We start from the raw sequence: 20226 nt of genomic DNA on the forward strand, positions 1-20226 counted from the left end.
AAGGGGAAGAGACCCAGTCATTTGTAATGCTTGATTTATGATTCAGATTTCAGTTTCTCTCTTGGGAGAGTTATTTGGAAAGCTTCGGATTTCAGCCAGTGTGAGGACGTAGCCCCTCGTGCCTGCTGAGAGTGGACACAAACCCATTGACCGTGGAGACGTCAATTCAGGTGTCTCGTATGCACTTATATGTTCTTCTCTTAGTGTTCCAATCTGACTGTAAAATTGTGTTTAAAATTGGATTCTGAATGCTAGTTATTGTATTGCTTTTGTATAATGCAATAACATGTTTTAAGGAAGTTTTATGAGAGTTTACTGGTTTTATATTGTTAGTTTGTAACGCATTTCCATATGCTTGAATTCTGAATATTATTTTGAAAGGAACGGGTTTATATCTATTGGAGAACCTTCTGGTTTATATTTTTGTTTTGTAATACGTCTGCCTTTGTTTTAGTTCTGAAAATATTTTTGAAAGGAAAAAAAATCGGGTCAATATCTGTTTGGGATATTTCAACTATAGATGCACCAAAATTCAAATTTACTAACAAAGCATCATTTAGAGGTAGTACTGGTAAAAGTTGTGAGAGTACTAACACACATTTGCATACACATTTAGTAAGGGCTGTAAGACTATTGACACGTGTTTCTATACACATTAAACTTTTCCATGTATGAATAAGAAGTTACATGAAACATTTACACAGAAAAAAAGTAGTTTCTATTTCTCTGGTATTTGATTTACTCAGGTTTTTGGACAGTCACCAAGGTGCTGCTCTATTTCATTCTTTATCATGGCCTACTAGCAGGCTCAAGGTTAAAGCATAGTTTTAAACTCGCTGAGCTCTTAAGAGATTTTCTGGAAAATGATCAACTGGTAACCAAACCCACCGCTTGGCAGAAACCAGTTTTGATGAGTCCCAAGTACCCGCTTGTAAATGTAGAATCCCCTCATGACTCCAAAAACATGCCCTCAAACTGAAATATGATTTTGATGCCTCCTGCAAATTGCAACTGGTATTCATCATCTGATTCCCCTCCTGTGCAACTAAACATCACTGTGAATACCCTAAACAGAAGCTGTTGCATGCCCTAACTGTTGTTGTGTTCAAAAATGTGCTTACTGAAAAAACAACTGCAGAATCATTGAAAACAAGATGCCTTCCTCTGTATTTAAAAGCACCCATTCCTTCCTCTGTACGGAAAACATGCACCCCTTTATTCCTCCTTCATGACTGAATTCAGACCTCAAATAACCTTCCCTCTGCAAGTAAAACTGTTGACTGGAAATCAAATATATGCCCTAAACGACCTAATTTCAAAGTTTTAATTGTTATGTTTTTAAGAAATTTAAGAAGTTTCTTAAGTTGCCATGTCACCAAGTCTTAAGTCAAATTTGGGTCAGCTGACTTGAGTCCACATGTCGGACTCAAACATCCTTTACACCAGAATTGAAACTATAAACACCCTTTCTGATTTTTCCCAGAGGCTAAACATTTTAGGAAACCTTTTTTAACATATAAGTCAATTTGTGAGTAGTTGTATTCAGAAATTCTCACCATTGACATTTTAATTTGTATAAGTTTGAAACTTGATTTGCACTGAAATTAACTGTTATAGAAACAATGCAACAAATCAACTGTCAGCAGAAGATCATTCTTCTGTATGTAAGCTTTGAAAAGATTAAAATTTGCTATATAGTTGACAATAGATTAAACGCCCAGCTATAGATTTTATGAGCATCATTCAAGATGATCCCTTTGAGATAGCTCCTCATATGCTTTGAATTGAATCCAAAGCAAGCACTCAAGTGACCATATGATTAAGCATACATTCACATTAAGTTATCAATTACCAAGCACATTGGTACAATTCTGGGGTCCAGCACTAGTCTAAAAGCCAATGCACATTGCCTGCCGAACTTGCACCCAAAGAATGGGAACTCCTTTTATTGAGCATTGGCAAATAATCCACAATGGCTCACAGTTTCTACGGGGAAGTGTCAGAGGTGGAGACATGGAGACATGGATAAGAGTTGGGAAAAAAATTTCCCTTGGCAAAGGCTACCAAAATCAAGTTAAACCACTGTTGGGGTGATACAGAGGGGAATGCTGAGCCACATGTCATACGAGTGGATGAATGCCTTGAATTCCCTTGTGACCACTAAAGTTATTTCCCCACTTGATCAACAAAAGAGCATTTATTGTAACCTAGTGACTGTCATATCCATTAGCACCAGCTTTTTAGTCTTTAATCATACTGATAATTAGAACGGTTTTATGCATGAAGTTCTCCTGGGATAGAGCTTTTCACAACTATGTAATTGTGTGACTATTTTATGCCATACGTAGATTTGTCATCTTTTGCACCAAAGGAATCCAGGAATACAATTTTTAATCCCATATCAAAAGTTTACTGTTTTTGTATTAATGATTGATGTAAGCTGTGTGTCAATCAAAAAGAATTATGTGAAAAGTCACAATATGGATTTGAAACTAGTTGGAATATTATGTGCATCATTGGAGATCAACTCCAAAATCTTCTGAGATGAATATCATTGATAAGCAATCCATAACAGACATTGGGTTATTGATCTATTTCTAAATGTGGCAATCTGATGATAACACTCCATAACAGACATTGGGTTATTGATCTATTTCTAAATGTAGTAATTCGATGATAAGTTTTCCTCACTTAAAAAGTCAAACGAAAACTTCAATACAATTTAACCTGATCAGAGCATGCAGATATGAACTGCTGCAGAAAACTCCAATTTAAACTCAAGTTTTCTTCCAAGTGCTGAGGAAATAAGGTGTTAGTTTAATGGGTTTGGAAAAATGCTGAAATATAATATCTGCAACAGCAAAATTTGGTTGCCATGTATCTGATGCCTGATGCAGATACAGCTATTATTAATTACTTGCATGTGGCAACCAAATCTTTCTGTGACAGATAGGCCGGAAGAACAGGGTGGGGTTTTCCAAAACCCAGGACTTATTCCCTATAATTTTAAGTAGTTTAACTCAGTGTTTAGATATTCTTACTCTTTTAATAACAATAATTTACTGTATTAAAGTTTGCCCGTGAATGGGTTCAGATGGGTGAATCCATTGTCTGCTGATGTGGATGAGGTAAGGTGGATGATACAAATGAGAGATGGTGGAAATGCTATTTCGATGGAGCATCCAAGGGAAATCCTGGAACTTCAATAGCTGTATTCATCATACAAGATCAGAAGCATGTGGTGGAAAAAGATTGGCAAATAGAACTAATAATGTAGCTGAGGCTGATGTGAGGCCTCGCCCTGACCCATCGTAGCATAGTGATACATTACTCTTATTTTGTTATTCACGACTCGAGATGTCGAGACATTATCTGATGCTTAGAACATACTTTATTATTTCATGTTGTGTGATGTTACTTTCAGATATATTTGATGATTGTCATTTAATGTTTCATGTATATGTATGTTGATGAAATCAGTAAATGTAGGATTGAGACTCTGATTTAAGAGATTTTAAATGATTAAGAATTAAGCAAGATGAAGAAACCCTTATTGATGTATGTTTCAATTTATGAGAATTTTTGATACGTATACATTTATGTACATGTGATTTTACGGGACTATTGATGTGTGCAATGAGTGTGCAGATATTTAGCTGAGAAACCCTACGGAGGAACAAAACTGATCTTTTTGTGCTAATTTTGAAAACCTTGTTGTTCGTAATTCACGTATTTGTATTGTGAGATGTATGTATGCATCTTCTTTGTTCAGTGAATGTTAATGTTCGTAATTATGTTCTTTCAGTGTCGCTTGACACTCGTAAAATGGTTATGTGCTTCAGTGGTTGTTTAGGGTTAATTGTTTAACCTTTGGACCAAGTTGGTTTAAGTTAGTGTCAGTTTTCTATTAGGTTCTTAATTAAGGTTAGTCATCCCTAATCCGGATTAGTGCTTAATTTGCAAGTTAGAGTAGTTAGATGGACCTATTTTATTCCTAGATTTTATTTGACTCTAAACCTCTTTCCTAAGGCTTTTAAACATGTTATTATTCTAACCAAAGGGTATGGGTATGGGTTAGGGGTCTTTTCCAACCCCTAAGCCCCTTTTTTTGACTTTTGAGGTCACTCAAAAAGTCCCTTTTTGCCTTTGTGCGAAAATTGATCATGGTTATCTTGAGTTACCTCACCTCATCTCCACTTAGGGTTTAACCATAGTGTAGGTTGAGTTAGGAGTTTCTAGAGTTGCTAGTGGGTGGAAATAGTTATTGCTCCTTTTGGGTGGTTGAGTTGGAGGCTTATTTAGAGGCCTTCCTTGGACTAGTAGGTTGTTACCCAATCTCTACATTTAGAGAAGAGTTCTTGAGGATTGAAGGAAGAAGAAGGAAACTCTACTCAAACTTGTTCATTGCCATTACCTCTTTGTAAAGGTTGGAATCCTCATCTCCCTTGTTCAGATTTCATTCTTGTTTCATGCTTATGCTACCGTGTTGTTGTTTCAATGTTTGTATGCTTGTGGGTATGTTGGGAAGCTTTGAAAACCATGTTTTTTTTGGATGATTTCCTTTTATGTTTATGTTTGCAATTTTGAGTTTTTTCTTGCATGGGTGTTTTGGTATTACTCACCCTTGGAGAGGGCAGAAGTGACCAATTTTGGGAAAAGTCTGTTTAGTCGGACTCCATCCAGTGTAGAGTCTCTTCTCAGGATGAGAAGAGGGAGAAAGGGTAGGGTGTTATGGGCCCCTACCTGTCAGCACAAACCTTGTATGATTCTGGTATGCTGAAATGGAAGAACGGAAGTTCTTGGTATATAGCCCCGATTGGGCATCTGTTGGTGTTGTGCTTGACTTCTCCTGGTTGGAAGAATCCACCTTTCCCTAGTTTTGATTCATTATGAATCCTATTGTGTAAACCACATATGATTATGTTTGCTTGATTGTCTCTTGGTCATGCTTGTTGTCACCCGATCAGATATTTGTTTCCTCCACGGTCGTAGAAATGTGTTGCTGAATTGGATATGGAACCCTTGTTGAGAATCATGAAGGAAATTTCATTTAAGTGTTGTAATTCAGGATTGAAATCCTATGTAATTTGTATCTCAAAACCTTGTTGGATTGGCAACGAAGCCGGGTTTTCTTCCTGATTCTTTCCCGGCTGAGCCTTTGAATCAAGTTTGCCAATAAAATTGGTGTTGAGCATATTTGGTTATCATGTGATTTAATTGTGTATTAAATTTAATATGGTTGCACATTAAAAAAAAAATAAGAATAACAGATAATGTCATGAATTGTGATATTTCAAGTTTTTAAATTGATAAGGAAGAACAATTTGATAGAATGAAATTTCCAAGTTGATGTATAAGTATTAAATGAATTAGGATTCCTACCTTGAGAACTCAAATTATCTCTTCTTTGTTAAATTTCCTTATGAACGAATCAATTGGACTAAGAGATTATGTATCTCCTTAAATTTTTAAAGCATAAATCAGTTAGTTATCTTTAACCTTGCCATGGATTGCTTATCGGCTGCATTAAGTTTTATGTTGATTGTTATATGAATTATCATCCTAAACTATACTTAGTCCAATGAGTAACTCACACTATTATTGTAATATCTTATCATGAGTAACTTAGACTATTGGAGTAGGAAACCAAATAGGAAGGAATTGATGATGTTAAATTTGACAAAATTCCAAGCTTTCATATATGTTGAAAACGAAAACTATGATCATGCATGCAGATTCACTTTTTTATGAGTGTTAGATCCAAATGATAAAGTATTGCATTATTGAATGAAACGAATAATTCAAACTCTTGATAGGTTATGGTTGTATCAAGTCATTATAGATTTGCCTAAAAAGGAAATTAATGACAAATTTAGTCTTTGAATCAATCTATTTTAGATGTGAGAGAAATTGTATTGAATCCTACCTTAATCATCTAATAGATTTAAGAGATGCTCTATTAGTTTTGTAAGCCATAAGAAATTTTAAGAATTAACTTGGGATAATATTAGCAATATGTTAGCTCTTCAAATTTTGATCCAACTTAAAGAAGATTAAATTAACTTTTCATACCATCCCTAAGAGAAAATTTCCAAAACACCCACCTACAGGATGCTGGAAATTGTATGAGAGAAACAATTTATCCTCTTGTTGAGACAGAGAATATTCCATTATTTATCCTTTTTTTTTAACTTTATAATAAAATAAACATTAAGTAAATATAATATCATAGTTATATTAAATATCTTAAATATCTTTTATCTTACCTATAAAACTTTATTCATCAATGCAAACAAACTATTAACTTCTTAAACCTTATGACTCCCCCCCTTCTTCCTAGGCGTTGATGGACATGCTGTCATCATGAGGTGATGACATCATTCTGTCCTATCCCTCACGCTGGACGAGGCATGGTTTGTTTCACTTTGTTTTATGTTTTTTTTGGCTTCTCTTTTACCTTCTTCCTTGCTTGGAGGCGCTGATTTCTTTTCTTGGGCTTGGCTTGGGACTGCCCACGTACCTTGACCCAGTCTGACGGGACTGTTGCAGACCTTGGGCCACGTGGGGGCAGGTTTGGAATCCGCCCAGACTTTCTTAGGAGGAAGTTTTAGGGGATGGGTGGACTTTTTAGGTAGGAAAGGAGACCCACTTGTCAAGTGGGATAGAGTAGTAATGATGTTAGGTTAGCTTTTTTTTTAGTAATTAGTTCAATTTATTAAATTTTAAGATAGTTTTCATTGTGTTGTTTATAGTTAGTTGTTTTTAAATGATAATGTATATTTAGTAGTATTAGTTTTTTTTGTTTTAGCATGTTAGTTAGATTTTATATTAATTTTAAGTTTATTAAAATTGTTGTTAGTTGATAATTTGTAGAATGTAATTAAGTTTAACTTGTTTCAATTTATGAATTAAATTTAATTGAATTAGTTGAATAATTTTGGCTTAGTAGTTGTTTTAAGTTATTTCTAAGTTAAAGTTAGTTATAAATTAAGTTAGTTTAATATTAAAGGTTATATAGTTTAGCTTTTAAATTAGTTAGTAATTTCCTTTTTTGCTATATATATCACAATATAATTTAGTTGCAATTTTAGTTTTAAATTAGTGTTAATTGAATGTGGTATTTGATTTGTGATTAAACTAGAATTTTTTTTAAAAAAATGATACGTTTAGTTTTGTTATGAATTAAATACGATGTTAAATAAATATAAATTTATAAGTTCTATCGTCAATTAAATTAGTATAACTTTAGCTCTATACTAATATGATTTTAAACTAGTCTAAATGTATTATTGATTTATTTTAGTTAGTGGGTATTAGATTTAGTTATTTGTCATTTAATTAAGTTTAAATTTAATTAGATTTAGTTGATCTCTTTTCGAGTAGTATTGGTTAGCAAGAATTTTATTAAAGTTGTTTTAAATTTTCTTTCTTGTTTTGTAAAGATAGTTTATGTTTTGGTTAGTGTTCTAACCATTTAATTAAATGTAATTTTGTTAGCTTAAATCGGGAATTGGTTAGTAATTGTTAAAATTAGATTCTTGTTAAAGCGATTTAGATTGTTATTTAAATAATTTTAGAATGTTGTTGTGAAGTTAACATAATAACGTGACTATGATCGATATCAATCTTATAACAAAAGTTTCAAAATCTTAATGATGTAATCATCCTCATGTTTACAATCTTAAGACGTAATGTAGAGAAACTGACTTAAACTGAAATCACAATCATTTTCAAACTTAGAGTAATTTAATCATTATTCAAAAAAAGATTTGTGTGTTTTTGCCCTCGTAGTTTGGGCATGACAGCTGAAGCAGCTCTATTATCAGTCAGAGCTGCAAAGTGATTGGAGGTGCCAAAACTACACATAGAAAGTGATTCGCAAATTATAGTTAATGCAATCATAAAAGAAGAAAAGCAAGTCTGGTACCTAGACCTGATTAATGAGGAGTTGGTCACGATAGAATACTTTAAAATCTCACATGTATGAAGGCAAAGGAATAAGGAGGCTGGCACTCTATCCAATCAGGCCCTTTTTTATTAGAATTGATGAAATTAAGTTTGAAGATTTTAGAGATTTACCAACCCACATTAATGTAGAAGGCAATTTAAGCAGCCTCATTGAGTAAATTTAAAGAATAAATAAAATTAAAAAGACAATGGAGTGCAATAAATGCGGGGAGAGTTTTGAAAAGACAGGACGATGGCTTTTCAAGTGTGCTTTAAATGGGATTCATTACCCAAAATTTACTTGAAGATTTCATTCCTTGCATCAGAAGCGACTGTTTGTTGAAGGACTTGTGGCATAATCAGATGGAGATGTCTTTCACATTGACAAATACAAAGCAGAACCTGTTTATGGAGCCAGTGACAACGTGAAGGCTCAAGGGTTTGATCTGAGATTGAATGGAAGTGCGTTAATTCTGTTGGGGAGAACCTTTAACCAGATCAAAAATCGCCACCACACAAACACAGACATTTATTCTATGATAATGGCATGGGGGCTGCAGTTGCGAACATTGGGGGAGGTGGTGAGATAAGTGATGCAACAAATTGTGCCAGAGGAGGTTTTGAGGGGTTTAGAAGTGTTGTTGGCTAGAGCGGTTCCAAGGTTTGGGATGAATTTTGTGGACGACCATGTTCATGTTGAATTGATTGAAGACACAAAGTTTATGCCCTTTGTGTGGAGGTTTGAGGCTGAGAAGAGGCGGAGAAGGTTTAAGGAAGCCAGATGAGGATGAATGGCTCTGTTGTATGTGGTGATAATAAATCAGTCAGATAGGGAAATTGCAGCTCTAGAGCAACCAGAAAGACTTAATGCTGCTAGGGTTCCAAGAGGGGCAAGGTGTCCAAAGTGAAGGAGAGTTGTTGAGGTTGGAGCGGGTGATGAAAAATGTGACAGAGAATGCCAAGGTGGAAGAGAGTGGGGAACTAAAGGATTCAGAATACGGGAACCACAAAGAGGAAGCGGTGGAGGAGGCAGAAGCAGAAGATGCAGACTGAAGGAGAAAGTGTACCAAAGCGCAAATGTTTCCTGTGCAAATTTTTGAATTTAAAAAAATTTCCTTTGTTGTTATAATGATTAGAGTACACGGTAATGAATGTAAGATGTATGTGTAAATGCTTACTGGATTTTTGAAAGCCTCTGAATTGTAAAATGATAGTCTCTGTAATGGTGGAAGGCCTTGATGGTAGCATAGTTAGGGTTGGGAGATTGATGGCATATCTTTGAAGTTTTTTTGTGGATGAAAAAGCATGTCTGTAAGGGTACAATGGTGCTGGGTTGAGGTTTTTTTTCAGAAACATTATGATCGATGATGTACGTCTTGCTTTCGAGAATTAGTAAAAAAAACATAATATATTACTGAAAAAAACAATAAAGTTGATCTAGCTCCCTGAAGACAATGCAATAAATAAAGCTGTCACAGTTCTTACTGTTTACAAACTTAATATACTATACAAGCTTCTTTGATCAGAAAAGTGGCATCATAGATCAATGAAGAAGATAACACATTTGAAATAAGAACCAGAAAAAAGAAATTCCAAAAAGACTAACCATGCTGTGAGAACCATTATTAATCGATGCGTTTCCTTGCTTCTTTCTTGCCAATGCTTGGCGATCCCCAACTCGCTCAAGCAATTTGCCAACATTCTTCCTCGATGCATCCACAAGAGTAGCTATAGGACAAAATTTGTAATGTTCCTTGTAAGAAAATCAATCTAAATCTAATTGCTTGAGCTCAAGTCAAACAACTCACTAGTTTCCGGATGCCCGCAATCAGAAGTTCTGCGTCCATTGGGCTCATGTAAATTTTTCAGTAAATCTTGAAAACCTGCATAGAGCAAGAATACTGAAAATTCAAAACCTTTAAATCAAATGAGAGACAAGAAATAAATGACAGTATTGTTTTCTTCATACAAAAAAAATAAATAACAATATTGTTTTCTTACTCATGAGATCAGATTAAAAATTGAGACTATAGTTTTATTAGACTTATTTGGCAATTTTATGTCCTTGTTTATTACTAGTTGGAAAATTTATCTCATTTTGGAGTCTCATAAGATGGATAACATCCAAATTGACTGAATTATTGATTCAGGAGCATCCAGCTCTCGTAAAATTCTTCACACCCAGAAATATTGTGCTATCGATATTGGTGCATGTCTGCAGGCCCTATTTAGTGTGATTTTCTTTTGTTCTTTTTTGATCTTTCCTCTCCATCTATTCATGAGGTTGTCCTGCAAAATGCTGTGACAGTTCTATTTGACCTAATGTGAACATTGAAATATATATGCCTCATCACCTAATTATTACAGTTATGTGGACAGCAACGGTCACCTTTGTGCTGGGCATGAGCTAATGTCTACAATCCAGGTGTCAATTTTATTTCTGCTGGAGACCTGTTACTATTATTGGGGGTTCTTGATTGTGTTAAGGGTTCAATCTGTATCTCCCCTCCTGCCATTATTTTGAGTAATGGTATTTCATTTTTTCCTCTTATTCTTCATTGGCACTGATTCCTGGCACTAAATGTGGGCCTTTATAGCCTGCACCTTTGATGATAGCTCCAAATGGATGGTGGTTCAAGACAGTTACATCTACCCATGCCCTGTGATTACCATAAAGTTTCCCATTGTTGACAGTTCTGCTTAGCAACCAGTATGGAACATGGATGACCATACATGTGTATGAACAATTAGAGAAAAACAAGGGAGTTCGGAGATCAAACCAAAGGGGGAACCAGTAACATCTGTACTGGTCTCCTGGAGTTCTGGTTGACTGCAAGTTATATGGCAATTTTAAAATCTGAATTATGACTTCCAGAGTGCTTTGAATTTATACCAACAAAATTTGGGGAAAATATCAGCAAACTAAAAGTATTTTTGAAAAAATAAAGATAAAATCAGATTTTGAAAAATATTAAAAATATTGAAAAAGAGACAAAAGCTACTTGTTTTTTATAACTAAAGGATAGTGCGCATTCAGGGAAGGGTTTGGATATAAGAACCCGGTACATGGGTTCAAGGAAAAGAAAATCCATTATGGTAAGTAAGTGTACGTGTGTGTGTGTGTGTGTATTGTATATACAAAAAATAATAGAAATATACAAAATGTTAGGATTGAAGAATACTGAGAAGAGCGGGTGAATTAGTATTCTAACTCTTTTCTTAACTTTAAACCGATTGGACTAGCACCATATAAAGCATATAGAAAGTAAACTGCAACACAACACAAAGACAATCAAAAAACTCATAACACCATATTTGTTTTCTAGGGAAACTTGATTAAGGGAAAAACCCTGGTGGGGGATGGTACCCACAAATAACTCACTACTTCATAAGTACCAAATATAAGAATGCACTTGCATTCAGGCACTCGTCCGGAGCTCCCTGCTCAATTGCAAAATAGATCTGGCCTCAATCCGGCTTTCTATACAATTTACATAAACAAAATTGGACTTACTGTCCTTTATTGGAATGACTGGTAACATCAACAATGCTTATACAGTTCCGATGTGTTAAGTTTGTAGTTGCAATCAGATTGATTCGATCATGAGATACATTGTTGATGGTAAATCATCATTAGATAAATATTCTTATATATATTATATTATATAATATATATATATTTATATATATTACATATATTATATTATATATATAATAAGATATATAGATTGTACGTGTGCTTATTTATATAATTAATATATTAACCAATGATGATTAACTATAGAGACATGAGACATGTCTCCTCCTCTCATATTTATGAGTCTTCAAATCTGCATTTGGAAGACATCAATTACAATGGTCATGTTATTACATTTGCTGAAAACGATCCATGTTACTTCAACATGGTATCAGAGCAGGCTGCAAATGTTTGGCAGAACTAGTGTTGGATGACTTGAATAAGTATTAATTTTGAGTCAAATATTGAAGGCAAATATAATTCTAGAGACCCAATCAAATTCAGAATCATTTTCAAAGTATGTCAGAGTACATGTGTATACCAAACGATCTTATAATGATCTTACGTATAAGAGGTCTATAATTATAGTTATGTCAAAATCTGTGAACCCCAAAAGACAGACAGACCCAATCTCTGTGTGGCATGCATATCAATTTAACCATCCAAGATGTAAGATGTTCAGGCAAGACAAGGTGTCTGCAGTCAAGTTATGGTGGGTGGGAACAACTCTGCAGAGGAACAAATTGAAGACAAGATCGCCAAAGTGTTCAGCAAACTTAGAATGAGTTGGTGTTTGATCCTTGTGAATATGTTAAGTTCTAAGTTTGCCATATAGCCGGTTGAGGCCTCCCTAACAAAATATATCATTATTGTAAAAAGAATTAAAAAGGAAAATTTCTCACAGCATATTCATAGCAGACGAAAAGAAAATTGATGTTTACATACAGCAAAGTGACTCATATCCATTATAATCTCAGGGATCATATCTATATACTCAGATTGAATTCAAGGAGATTTTTGCTTTGGGTATATACTCTACAGATTGAAGGACATTCAGTACTTATATTCAGCAACATATATATTCTCGTCAATCTTCATTCAGCGATATATTTGTCTAAGTTCAATATTCACAAATATAGACTTCTGGAGCAGATCAATATTACAATCAGATACAATAATATACAGCAGAGTGACATATATATAGAAGTTGATATTCATTGTGCAAAGGGAAAGAGCAGTGCATATAACAGATAAGGATATTCTCAGGAGTTTGAACCAGCAGTGATTATGTTGCATCCACGTAATATAATAGAGATTATCAATAAGACATGACAAGTATGAGAAGGCTACTTAAATATCTAAACTTATGGGTTTATGGGTTGCCTGTTCTTGTTCGTCACAAAGATCAGATGAAGGACTGCATAAAAATGTCACATAATGGGATGGATAGACATTGTCTATGCTCAGATTAAGACTATATGTCTCGTTGGATGCAGGCTGAGTTCCAATGACAGAATACTTCAGATTTGAGGTTTTGATGCCTTCTTTCCAACCCAGATAGACATTGTCTATGCTCAGATTAAGACTATATGTCTCGTTGGATGCAGGCTGAGTTCCAATGACAGAATACTTCAGATTTGAGGTTTTGATGGCTTCTTTCCAACCCAGATGCATGTAGATTCAATGCAATGTAGGAGCAGCATTTAAATGTGTACTCGACATTAATGAGAAAATCAATCCCAATGCCACTGCATACTAGGTAGAAAATTGTTGGATTCATTGATAAAGTGTGAATACTATTAAAATAATGATCCACTGAGCCATGTAGAAACTCGGAAAAATTCAGACCTCTCGTGTATCATTATAATGACAGTGGGACAAATACATGAGTTGGATTCCTATTTGTGTGGAACATCTTGTCTCGGTATCTAGCTTGGTAATATCAGAATCCTCAACCTACAAATTAAAAATCCTGATGAAAACCATAATCAACATCCTACTCATCGAATGGATTGAAACAGGACAAAGAAGCGATCTATCTCATTTAGATGGAAGAAAATAGATTACAGAATATAATGGGCACATATGACTTACTCAAGAATCTATCAATGCCTCAGTAACAATGCACCATGACATGGCGAAGAAATGGTGATTGTAGAATTGAAGGCTACTGCATATTCTTTTAGCGATGGATAGAATGTTATTATCATAAGGAGTGTGGACTGAGTAATAATTAACAAAGCAAGACTAAGATAAAAATGTTTGTATATATATATATATCACAAGAAAACATATACAAGGAAATAAGACTATGGACACTACTCCAAAATTATATTGGAAACTACAAAGGGCTGTAAGAAAGCGATAAGAAAGCGATAAGAACATCATCATATTAAATGGCCAATAGCCCTCATTCAACCTGACTACTATGGCCATAAATAATGCCACCTAGCAAAAAAGTGTCCACGTAAGAAACATCTAAGCATACACAAGGGAAAGCGGTTCATCATTGTCATAACCCTTTGAAGCAGATAACTTAATTATATCACCGAAAGTCAAAGGGATGAAAGGAGTGCAAAAACAAGAGGATGATGTGGAAACATCTTTGATACCTTAGGCATAGTAAATAAGTGATTGCCTCGCCTATCATGTATGACTCACTCATATCGGGACTTGATTGCCGACTTAGAAGTGGGTCATCATGCCATCAAAACTTGCAACACTTGATTACTTATGAAAACAAGGATTTCATCCTCAACAGATATGGAAATCAAGTCACTGGTAGGATTAAAGAAGAGGCTCACACTTCAAAAAGTTAATTTATCTACCTCTTAGCTGATGTGAAACCCAAGTCAGTCTTAAGATGATAAATGCATCAATTCCATTGATCTCATTAAAAGGTAAGTATTGAGGTAAGTAGTTGTGTTAATTAATTTGTGTTTGCAAAATGGTAATGATTTATTATTTATACGTATATCAACATATAAATATTATTGAAAGTTTGAATATATCTACATGTATTTATATGTGTATAATTACATTTAATGATATTTAATAAGTTGATATAATGATTGTGGGATCTAATATGGGAGTATGAAAGATTAAGTTCTTACTTTTATTTTTGAAAATATAATATAAATACTACAATCATTTATGTTATTGTTAGTAATAGGCAGCATTAAATTTCTAATAGCCAAATTAACATTCTTATTTGTATTTTTGTACATCCTACCAAGAGCTATATACCTCGATCTTTTCCTCCGAGAATGTTGTTACAAGAAAAAGAGCAAGATTGAAATTCAGAGGGAGGTTGACATTTGAGGCAACCTTAAAAGAGAGGGAGCATATACAGGATATGATTCAATCAACCTTTGATGATCTTGATCATATTAATTCAGAGGGAGTAAACCACATTGTGATGGATTCACCAATGATATAAATTTGGAATACATAGATTACAAGATGTGCATAATATAGGTTTAATCAAAAGATCAAACAAATACCTTTGCATGAACAAAGAAAATTTGAGTTGTTGTGAGATGTTACTGAAGCTTTTAATAATTCATTTGAACCATTTACGAGTCTTTCTTTGATGAATGAAACTCGACGTATGAGTTGTAGATTCATTCATGTGGCATAATCATACTCAATCAAGATATTGGTGTATTGTGGACGAGCTTGAGAAAATGAAAGGACATGTTTGCTTCTACTATTAAGCTTAATGAATGTTTGGACCTCAATGGATGAAAAGAGCAAGTTGGAACTTAGAAAGAAGTTGTCATTGTCATATTTGATGTGATGCAAAAGTATTCAAAGATATAAGAGCGGGAATTTTACATTGTGGGGGGAATAATAACCAATGTTTTGTTCCCACTCAAACCATCTTTAAAAAGGAGATGTTCCATGACCCTCATGGGAAGATAAGTACTCGTATCTTTTACATTTATCTATTCATTTATTTATAATCCTATACATACTATAAGAGTTATTTGCCTATTATAGGATGTAATTGCAGGAAAAGAAGGTTGGTACTTTACACATGCTATCAAATATTGTGCAGACTCAATCTTATGATATTAGCTCCAAAAACGATGATGATCAAGATGGATAAAGTGAGGCTCTTGAAGCAATTGTCCTTAATGATTGAGATTATGAGATCCTTCTACATTAAGAGGGAGTATGACACTTCTTCAAAGGCAATGCAAGAACTTAGAAGATTATTCTCAAAGGGAGCCTAGAAATACATGTGTGTGACTGCATGATTTTGATGGGCCTACTCTTGAGAGCATCATGAGGAAGTATTGACTTATCACTAGAAAATTGGAAGATTGATATCAAATTCAGAGTGAGTCTGACAAGAATCCTTGGGGGAAGAGAGACTCTAAAGGAGTAACTATTGGACCTAACTTCCCAGGATCATTGTTCTGAGGGAGAATTTTGAAGTGCAATCCTTTGTGAATGACATCTTCTTTATAAGGAGAAGTCCTAAGTGAAATTCCTTGTAATGCATTCTTCTCTATGAGAGAGAATTGAGGTGAAACCCTTTGTACCACCCTCTGACTTGGTTCATGGTGGTTACTATTTCACATATGATATGTAATGAAAGGTGACGATCATTCATTGACATATAAACAGAAGGTAACCATTGTAAAGTGATGATCTTATAAATGGTAGACCTATTATCATGAAAGACTTCATTAAGTTGTCCCAGAGTGTTGGAAGTCAATGATAACAAACGTATCATGATTAAACAGAAGGTAACCATTGTAAGGTGGCAATCTTATAAATGGTAGACTTGTTATCATGACAGACTTCATTAAGGTGTTATCCCGGAGTGTCGGAGATCATGATACTTGTCATGATAGAGACCACCACACCGTGATTTCTTGTTAGCTGATATACTATATGAAATTGTTGTCTCGGAGTGTCGGAAATCAGATAACTCATATCCTTCTAGGATATAACATATTCTTTTGGTAGGCATCAAGGATTTGATGCCAGTGTACACACCAAAAGAATATACGTATGATGAATACCATATGGTTGATATTTCTTGTTGAGTCATACTTTGGACTATATTAAAAGATAACATCTAAGTTGATGGATTTATGTTGATATCCTTAAATATGTCATTCCAAGAATATCATACTGAGATGATATCTCTTCATATACTTAAGAATAGAATATGTTCTATATCAATCCTCCCTAACTAAGAGGGAGTGTTAAGTTTGTAGTTGCAGTCAAATTGATTCAATTATGAGATACACTGTTGATGGTAAGTCGTCATTAAATAAATATTCTTATATGTATATATTATATATTATATAATATATATATATATTACATATATTATATTATATATATAATAATATATATATATATATATTATACGTATGGTTAGTTATATAATTAATATATTAACTAATGATGATTAACTATAGAGACATGTCTCTTCATGAGACATGTCTCCTCTTCTCATAGTTATGAGTCTTCAAATCTGCATTTGGAAGACATCAATTACAATGGTCATGTTATTAATTTGCAAAAAACGATCCATGTTACTTCAACACGATGAAACTCTAACAAGAATTTGCATCAAATGCAATCACACAATTTACATCTTCACATCATATTTGCTTTTCAAACTGTTGGCAAGTTGGCTGAGGTAAGTTGGTAGATGTTGTCATTAATGGCAATATTATGATGAGGTAAGGCCGCTGAAGGTAAATGTTAAGTTTGATATTTGATGATGAAAAAAATTCTCTAAGTGCCAGTCAGAAAAATAGTGTATGGGAAGATAGTTTGTTTCAGCAAGCTTCACTGGAAGCTGGTACAAGGCTACAATTTTATGGGATGATATTATGGACAATATAGATGCTATGTCTAAGGTCGCTTAACTTAGTTTGATGATTGGCATAAGTTTTGGAAAGAAATCCTAAGAACACTTTGACATCGCACAAACAGAGTACATGGCATAGTATGACCAATTTGGTCAAGGAATGAAATGAATAATGCAGGCTAATACAAAATAAATCAAAAGTCAATTTGTGTATCACAATTTATCATCATGAAGTTGATATACAAGGAAAGTTGACAATAAAGATATGGAAAGATGCAATACAAAAGATGAACAGGAAAATATGTACAAGTCATTACGAAGAAAAGGATAAAATAAGAAATATAGAAGCAGCATCACCACCAAGAAGACAAGACATGGTAGCCAAGCACTTCATTGAAACTATCAACAACTAAGGCAAATTCTTACACTAATGAAGTGGATAAGTGTGCATGCAGAAAGTCGAAGACATGCAAGAGTTATTCAAGAATTGCAGAGGACAGTGTGCAAACAAAGTACCTGAGAAGTGGTTTCTGATGTTTGGATTGTATCTCGTAAAAGGGATAGAATCGTGATGAGCAAAGTTAGATAGTGACAATAGACAACCTGACGATGACGTCAACGAGTGCACAAGGTCAGAGATTGCACGAGTGAGGAAATGTAGTTACTGTGAGCCGACAATGTTTTGTAATTACAAAAAGGTGTAATGAATTGTAATATCTTAATGAGGTCCTATTATAACTAATTGGGAAAGCCTCAAGGCCGACTCAGTAACTTATTTTGAGAATATGTTATAAAGGAAAGTTATTTTCCTTGTGATGAAGTATGAAAGAGTGTGAATTCTATTGCATGTGAGCAAGTGATATGCAAAGTTGGTAAATGTGTCTAAGTAATCCAAGGGATTATTGGATGCGAAGTTGGTGATCTAGTATTGAGATCTGAAAGAGGTTTGGTCCGGTCAAGAGGACAAAGGAATTCAAGTTATTCCATTTCTATTATTCTGCAAAGAATAATACAAACATTAGTTGGATAGTGAGTTTCGTGGTCTTGCCCCAAAAGCTATTTGGACAATGGGTCCTTCTGCCTTCTACAACTCTTAACAAGGTTGGCACAACTCCTAACAAGGACTGATATGTATTGAATGTATTTCATTGGCTCTTAACAAAGTTCATCCTCTTACAAGGAACTTTTATATTAATACATCATGTTGTGGGTACCATCCCCACTGGAGTTTTTCCTCTGATCAAGGGTTTCCCTAAGTGTTGTTGTGTATGTGTATCTTCTTATGCTTGTTGGTTATATTGTTCACATGGTTAAGGATTAATAAGGTTGATAAATGTTTTAATAGTTGGATAATTGATTCACCCCCTGCCCCCCCCAGTAGTTATCTTGGTGGACTTTACTTTCTATTTCTAACAATTGATATCAGAGCATCAGGTCCTTGAAGGAAAATCTTAACAGCTTAAGCAGATCAATGGCGGGTCATTTCAAAAAGGATAGTCCTAAATTCAATGGAGTTAACTGTGACAGCTAGAAAGATAAGATGAAGACTCGTCTACTATGTATGGGTCCAGGATATTGGCTGATGACAATGAATGAAAAGAAGATTGCAGAGGAAAGCAAACTTGAGGAATGCAATGAAGTTGAAAGAGATCTATTTATGTGCAATATGCTTGCCGCAGATGCAGTTTTGTCAACTCTTCCTGAAAACGAATTAGTCAGGTAAAATCCTTAGAGACATGTCATGAAATTTGGAAAGCTTTAGAATCTACTTTTGATGGTGTTGTGCATGTTAAGAGAATCAGATTATAAAATTGGATATGTTTGTTTCAAGATGTTAAGACAATGGAAGATGAATTTGTAAAAAGCTATATTGGTAGAATATAATAAATTGTTGCAGGAATTAAGTCTTGCAATGGATCTAAAGATGAAGATGGGATTATATGGAAGATACACCATTCAGGCAGACAGCACAGATGATTGAGCAAGTGATACCTTGCACTGAGAAGTTTACCAAAGAATCTCTACTTGGAAGATTGGAAGCAGCATAAATGAGCTTGAAGCAATATGGAGAATTGCCATGAGTGGTAAAAGCTTTTAGTGCATCAAGTGTTTGCCCTTCCTTGTCAAGAAGTGCAAGCACTAGTGGAGACTATGCTAGTAGCAGCAAATCGAAATCTGAGGATAGAAGAATTGAAGAAGGAATTGCCCTGCTTGTAAGGAGAGAACTAAATGGTAAGAGAACCCTTAAATGTTGGACTTGCAATGAATTTGGTCATTATGCTTCCAAGTGTCCTAAAAGAGAGAAAAAAGTATTAAGAAGAATTTCAAATCTAGAAGGCCTAGAGATTGTTTATATGCAAATGAAGAGGATGAATATGATGAAAGAGTTCAGAGTGAAAGTGACGTTGGGTTAGGATATGTAGCTATTAAAGAAGAAGTTAAAGAAAAGAAAGCCCTAGTTTCACAAGTTGAAAAGAAGGTTGATTGGATCATTGATAGTGGTTATTCGCATCATATGACTGTTGACATGAATAAATTTGTTAAGTTTAGTAGTCATGGTGGAGGAATTATCAAAGTTGGTAACAATGTAGCTTGTCATATCAAGGGAATAGGATCTATTACTCTTGATGCAAAAACTAATACTGATGATGTCTATTTTGTTGATGGATCAAAGCATAACTTATCGAGTGTTGGACAATTGGTTAATAAAGAATATCAGTTACAATTCACAGAGAAGACATGCATTATCAAAGATAAAGATGGCAAATTGATTGGCATTGGTACAAGATCTAGAGGTAATGTTTTTTAATTGAACCCTATAGAGATGACATGTTTGGTTACAAAGGTGGATAACAGTTAGTTGTGGAATAGAAAAAATTTTCATATAAACTTTGATAATATTGTGAAGGCTACTAGTACATTT

At 34.3% G+C, this 20226-nt stretch overlaps 1 protein-coding gene across 2 annotated transcripts in view; it reads right to left on the minus strand.

Annotated features, from left to right (window-relative positions):
- Positions 1-20226, minus strand: part of RAD4 (DNA repair protein Rad4 family) — a 189051-nt gene that overhangs the window by 126565 nt on the left and 42260 nt on the right. For both annotated transcript variants that reach the window (XM_089797296.1, XM_089797297.1), the window contains exons 2-3: positions 9756-9830; positions 9554-9675 (exon numbers count right to left, since the gene is read on the minus strand). In XM_089797296.1, coding sequence (XP_089653422.1) covers positions 9554-9675; positions 9756-9830 — 197 coding nt within the window. The remainder of the gene's footprint in view (positions 1-9553; positions 9676-9755; positions 9831-20226) is intronic.

The sequence above is a fragment of the Cupressus sempervirens genome, chromosome 8, assembly GCF_028749045.1.
Source record: "Cupressus sempervirens isolate cs-2001-9-10 chromosome 8, ASM2874904v1, whole genome shotgun sequence".
In the NCBI taxonomy this organism is placed as follows: Eukaryota; Viridiplantae; Streptophyta; class Pinopsida; order Cupressales; family Cupressaceae; genus Cupressus; species Cupressus sempervirens.